Source organism: Acinonyx jubatus, chromosome E3 (genome assembly GCF_027475565.1).
Source record: "Acinonyx jubatus isolate Ajub_Pintada_27869175 chromosome E3, VMU_Ajub_asm_v1.0, whole genome shotgun sequence".
Lineage (NCBI taxonomy): Eukaryota > Metazoa > Chordata > Mammalia > Carnivora > Felidae > Acinonyx > Acinonyx jubatus.
The window spans coordinates 36495417-36501416 of NC_069398.1; the positions used below are offsets into that span (position 1 = coordinate 36495417).

The 6000-nt window shown below is 52.5% G+C and overlaps 1 protein-coding gene across 1 annotated transcript; it reads left to right on the forward strand.

The window, feature by feature from the left end:
* The first annotated feature begins 3541 nt into the window (after window positions 1-3541).
* On the forward strand, window positions 3542-5165 carry HBZ (hemoglobin subunit zeta). The gene is made up of 3 exons (XM_053213201.1): window positions 3542-3782; window positions 4571-4775; window positions 4933-5165. Exons 1-3 carry the CDS (start codon window positions 3688-3690, stop codon window positions 5059-5061), a joined length of 429 nt encoding a protein of 142 aa, XP_053069176.1. The 5' UTR covers window positions 3542-3687; the 3' UTR covers window positions 5062-5165.
* The last annotated feature ends 835 nt before the right edge of the window (window positions 5166-6000 follow it).

Consider the following 6000-nt stretch of genomic DNA (forward strand, 5'->3'; position numbering starts at 1 on the left):
GTGATTGGAGAAGGGTAGTTTCCTCCAAATCTGGGACTTCCCCCAGACTTCTGGGGTCAAGAGACTGCCCAATGGGGGCAGCAACACGGCCAGGGAAATTGGAGGAAGGGGGCCTGCGACAGAGTCCTAGACCTCACATGTGAGTACTGGGCAGAGTCCCAGGGCCCCTGTGGACAGGCCCCCATGACCACGGCTGGCCACTCCCCCAGACACAAATCCCTTCCCTTTCCTCAGTCTCGCCTCCTGCTTCTGTGCCCTTATTCCCATTTCAGGGCCATTCCTGGGAACTGTGAGAGAACTCAGAAGCCTTTTTTTTGAGAGAGAGAGAGAGAGAGAGAGAGAGAGAGGGAAAGAGAGAGAGAGAGACTGTGAGCAGGAGAGGTGTGCAGTTTTCGTATATTCAGAGGATTGTGCAACCATTACCACAATCAATTTTAGAATGTTTTCATCACCCCAAAAGAAACTCCATACCCTAGCAGCCACACCCTCCAACTCCCCGTGTCTAAACTACCTAAGCTACTTTCCTTCTCTATCGATATCCCTGTTCTGGACATTTCATATGAATGGAATCATACAACTTGTGTGTTTTCAAGGTTCGTTCACGTAGCGGTACTTCATTCCCTTTTGTGACTGAACGCTATTTCTTTGCGTGGATTATCCCACATCAGCTGATGGACATTTGGGTCGTTCGCACTTTTAAAAAATTTTTTTAACGTTTATTTATTACTGAGAGACAGACACAGAGACACAGAGCGTGAGCCCCTAGGGGAGGGGGAGAGAGAGAGGGAGACACAGAATCTGAAGCAGGCTCCAGGCTCTGAGCTGTCAGCACAGAGCCCGACGCGGGGCCCGAACCCACAAACTGCGAGATCATGACCCAATCCGAAGTCAGTCACCTAACCGACTGAGCCACCCAGGAGCCAACTGAGCCACTTTTTGGCTACTACGAATGATGTTGCTATGAACATACAAGCTCCTGTGTGACCTTATGTTTTCATTTCTCTGGGGGATGTACCTCGGAGTAGAAGAGTCAGTTTGGTCATGTGGGAACATTCTTACCAACAGCACGTAAAGATCCCAATTCCACATCCTGGTCCACACTTGGCATTTCGTCTTTCTGATCATAGCCATCCTCGGGGGTGTGAAGTGGAACCTGTTTTTGGTTTTGATTTGCATTTCCCTCATGAGTAATGATGTTGAGCATCTTTTCATGAACTTACTGATCATTTGTATACCTTAGAGAAATGTCTATTAAAAATTCTTTTATCCTTTTATTGTTGAATTGTATGATTTTTAAAAAATATTTTGGACCAGTGTCTTATCAGACACGTGGTTTGCAGTATTTCTCTTATTCTTTGGGAAGTATCTAATTTCAAGACTTAACACAAAGTGGGACACCTGAGTGGCTCAGTCAGTTAAGCAACCGACTCCTGCTTTCTGGTCAGGTCTCTATCTCACATTTCGTGAGTTCAAGCGCCACATGGGGCTCCATGCTGACAGTGTGGAGCCTGGTGAGGATTCTCTGTCTCTGTCTCTCTCTCTCTCTCTGCCTCCAATGCTCTCTATCTCTCTCAAAATAAGTAAAATAAACTTTTAAAAAATAATAAAGAATAAAAAAAAATCTTTTCAGAAAAAGACTTAACATAAAGCAACAGTAATCAAGATAGTATGGTTTTGGTGAAGGATAGACACACAGATAAATGCAACAGAATATAGAGTCCAGAAATAGACCTGAAAAATACGGCAGATTTATTTCTCACAAAGGATTAGGAGAAGGAAATCCAGTAGGGGATGTATGGTCTTTTCAGTAAATGGTGTGGCAACAACTCAGAGGCAAACCAAACCAAAAGAAACTGGAACAAAAACTAACCCATACACAAAAACTTACCTCCAAACGTATCACTGATCCAAACATGAAATATACACTACTAACTTTGATAAGAAATCACTGACGAAGTCTTTGTGGCCTGGAATGGGACACAGTGCTCTCAGGGGTGGCACTAAAGGCATGAATCATAAAAGGAAAACTTGGTAACCTGAACTCGATCAAAATCAAAACTTTGGCTCTGCACGCAGCATTATCGAGAGGCTGAAGTGACAAGATACAGACTAGGAGACGATATGCGCTAGTCAAGCATCTGACAAAAGACTGCACCCAGCGTGTCTGCAAATGTCTACAGAGTGTGTCTCAAAGAGCTCGCCAGTAAGAAACAAAGAGCTTATTGTAAAAATGGGCAGAAGAGCAGAACAGATATTTCACCAAGAAGACGTACGGATGGCAGAGAAGCACATGAGAAGACCCTCACGTCGCTGGTTATCGGGGGAAATGCGGAGTAAAGGCACACCACCACGCCCTCGCCCGCCCATCAGAACGACTGCAGTGTAAAGAGGCCAGCAGCGACACGTGGCGACCAGAACGTCCGGCACGGCTGACCACAATGCAAAATGGTACGGCCACCCTAGAAAAGGTTCGCAGTTTCTTAGAAACACACACGTAGCACATGAGCCGACAGTCCTCTCCTAGATAAAGGATCCCCTAGAGAAATGAAAACTTGCGCTCACACAACGTTCGTGGCAGCTTTAGCAATAGTCCCAAAGTGGGAAAACTCTCGCTAAGCGAAGGAATGCACACACTGTGACAGGTTCATTCCACACAGCATGACTCAGTGATAAATAGAACTATTGGCACACGTAACAACACGGAGAGGTATAAAGGGTATCACGCTGCGTAAGAGAAGCCAGTCCTAAAAGATAACGTGCTATAGACTTCAATCATATGTTATTCTTGAAAAAGACAAAATTACAGTGGTTGTCAGAGTTCAGGTGTAAGGCGGGTGAGATGGCAAAGGCCCCCAGCATGTGGGAGTTTCTTGCGAGGGGGATAGAGCTGTTGTGTGTCCCGATTGTGGCGGGGGTTGAATGAATTTACGCATGTCAAAACTCACAGAGCAGTATACTAAAAAAAGTCAATTTTGTTTGATGTTAAAATAAAGTGTAAACAACTATTTGCCTCATCATGTCACAACGATGATATGGTGAGCAGGACGGCAACCCCTATGAGCACAGATTACAAGAATTCTCTTTTATTAATCTGATACTTCATCCAGCTCTTCAGAGGGGGTCAGTCCATCTCTCCTCAGCAACACGTGGACAAAACCATTGCTTTCTCAGAGGCAACCCAGGAATCACAGAGCCAGAGGGAGAGGAGGCTGACACGTGGCCAGGCTGGGCTAGCCACAGAATCCCACTAAGGAGCCCGGCAGGCAGAAATGGGGCCCGCTCCAGCCCAAGGACAGTGTGTTGAGCTAACGTTCTGGTTTGCCCCATTCTGTGACTCTGAAGTGGAAGAGGATGGTCAGAGCTGGGCTATAAACCCAGGCATGGCCTCCTGGGCTGGCTGGGCCCCTATCTCTCCAGGACTCTGGTCAGGCTGTGGCCAACATCCCCTCTAAGGCCGAAGGGGAGGGTGGAGTGATAGCCCCTCACCCCACCAGTCCCGCCAGGGACTGGTGACCACCCATCCTCGCTGGGCCTGATAAGAGACCCCACCCCCACAGCCCTCTCCCCTCTCCAGACCAATGGCCACAGCCTGGCCCCCACCCCGGCTCTGTGTGTATAAAGGGATCCCGGGGGGTGAGCACACAGAGGCCAGTCCTGGGCACACCCGGCTCCAGCTCAGCCACCACCATGTCTCTGACCAAGGCTGAGAAGGCCATCATCCTGTCCATGTGGGGCAAGATCTCCACTCAGGCGGATGCCATTGGCACCCAGGCCCTGGAGAGGTGAGTGCCAGATGGGCTGGGGTGGAGCCCCGTAGGTGACAGTGTGCAGTTGGTGAGGACAGGGGCCAGTGAGGAGAGGGCTCTCTGCGGAAAGGGTCCCTAAGGAGGGGTCAGCGAGGTGGGGGTTCTCTGAGAAAGGGGTCAGTGAGGGGGGCAGATGAATTGCACAGACTTCTGACGGACCCTATGCTCACTGAGTCCTGAACAAGCACAGGCCCAGCATCTCACCAGAGGGGTGTGGATGTGTTTTCCCCCAACACCTGACATGCCTAAGGAGGCAGTGAGGCATCTCCAAGCACCAGGGTCTCTAATCCTGGGGCAAGGTGGTCCCAGGTGGTTTCCCTAAGAGATCTCCCTTGCAATGTGCCTGCAGGTGGCATTATTTCTGACAGACGGTAGGTACAGCAGGAGCCCGGTCAGGGGTTGGGAAGGAGGTTTTTTGTGGCCAGAGGAGAGGTGAAAACGGGCTGGAGGCCTACGGTGGGTGTGCAGGGCCAGCTGGGAGCGAGGAGACCCTGGAAGAGGGCTGAGGTGGGGAGCAGGGGCGAGCCTGGGTGCTGGGAGGGTGTGGAGGCAGAAGGCCTTGGGACCATGGGGTGCAGCTTGGGGGAGGGGCAGCAGTCAGAGCACAGCACACCTCAGGAGGTGGTGCACCTGCTGAGCTGGAAGGCCCCAGGGCGGTGGTGAGGTCGCACTTGGGTCCTCAAGCTCGGAGAAGGACGCAGGGGTCGTAGAGAGGTGGACGGGGGCCCACGTTCCTCCAATGCTCAGGTCCCGCCCTCCCGCAGGCTCTTCGCCAGCTACCCCCAGACCAAGACCTACTTCCCGCACTTCGACCTGCGCCCGGGCTCCGCGCACCTGCGCACGCACGGCGCCAAGGTGGCGGCCGCCCTGGGCGATGCGGTCAGGAGCATCGACAACATCGCGGGCGCCCTGTCCAAGCTGAGTGAGATGCACGCCTACGTTCTGCGCGTGGACCCGGTCAACTTCAAGGTGCGCGCGGGGGCCGGGGTCCTGGCGGGGACGAGGCGGGGGGGGGGGGGTGGAGGGGGGGCGGGGCGGGGTCTCGGCCGCAGAAGGTGCTCCGCCCACCCCAGAGCCCCCGCAGAGCTCCCCGGCCTCGCGCTGAGCCGCCCTCCGGGCCCCCCAGCTCCTGTCCCACTGTCTGCTGGTCACGGTGGCCTCGCACTTCCCCGCTGACTTCACGGCCGACGCCCATACCGCCTGGGACAAGTTCCTGTCCATCGTGTCCTGCGTCCTGACCGAGAAGTACCGCTGAGCGCCGCCGCCAGGCCGGGGGCCGGCTGCGACCTCTCCGCGGCTCCAGGCTTCTCCAAACCCTCTAGCTTCCCCCTGAGACGCCAATAAACGAATGCACGCCCACCTCGCCTCTTGTCAGTGGGGCCATCAAGGGGGCGGCAGAGGTGGAGGGGGGTGGCGGGGAGGCACAGGGACACCTGGAGGGCTGCGGGAACACTGCGCACTAACCCGAGGGTCTCTCCGACCGCAGAGGGCACTCCGGGGGCGTGGTGTGTGGGGCTAGGGCACTAGGGGTCCGGATGGGGTGACAGAAAGTGCACCCCTCGGCCTTTATTTCTGGGGTCAGCGCCGAGCCCACCTGGCCCCACTGACTCTGCTGGGGCGCACCATGGGATTCCTCTGGGATTGATCCTATTTCCTAGTTTATGCTTGATCTTAGCAAGAAAGGAGTAATGAGTGTACCTAGTCCCTCATTTATTCTTCCACCCTTCCACTAAACACACACACACACACACACACACACGCACACACACACACACACACACATTTTTGATGCACAGGACGCCCAAGCATTTTTGTAGACTCTAATACAACAGCTAGAAAAAGCAAAGCCCCCTGCCCCATGGAACTGACAGTCTAGTCCCGGATACAGATGTGATATTCAGTCAGATCGCAGCTCACAGAAAGAAAAAAATCATTTTGCTCATTATTAGAGAAATACAAATTAACACTACTAAAAATGAAACCTCACTGATATCCAGACTTTGACCACACTGTACTCATGGTCCCTTCTACAATGCAGTCCCTTCTACCACAGAGACTACACAAGCTTAGTTTTCTCAGCACTAGAAAACCCCAGTCCATCATCGGGCATTGACTGAATGTAGCATGAAAGCTCACACAGCAGAGAACTGTGACCTGAAAAAAGAATGAAGACAATTTGTAATAGTGGCTGTGA

Coding starts and splice junctions, on each gene's coding strand:
- HBZ (XM_053213201.1), top strand. CDS start 3,688: ATGTCTCTGACCAAGGCTGAGAAGGCCATCATCCTGTCCATGTGGGGC. Junction 3,783..4,570: donor GGCACCCAGGCCCTGGAGAG/GTGAGTGCCAGA, acceptor GCCCTCCCGCAG/GCTCTTCGCCAGCTACCCCC. Junction 4,776..4,932: donor TGGACCCGGTCAACTTCAAG/GTGCGCGCGGGG, acceptor CGGGCCCCCCAG/CTCCTGTCCCACTGTCTGCT.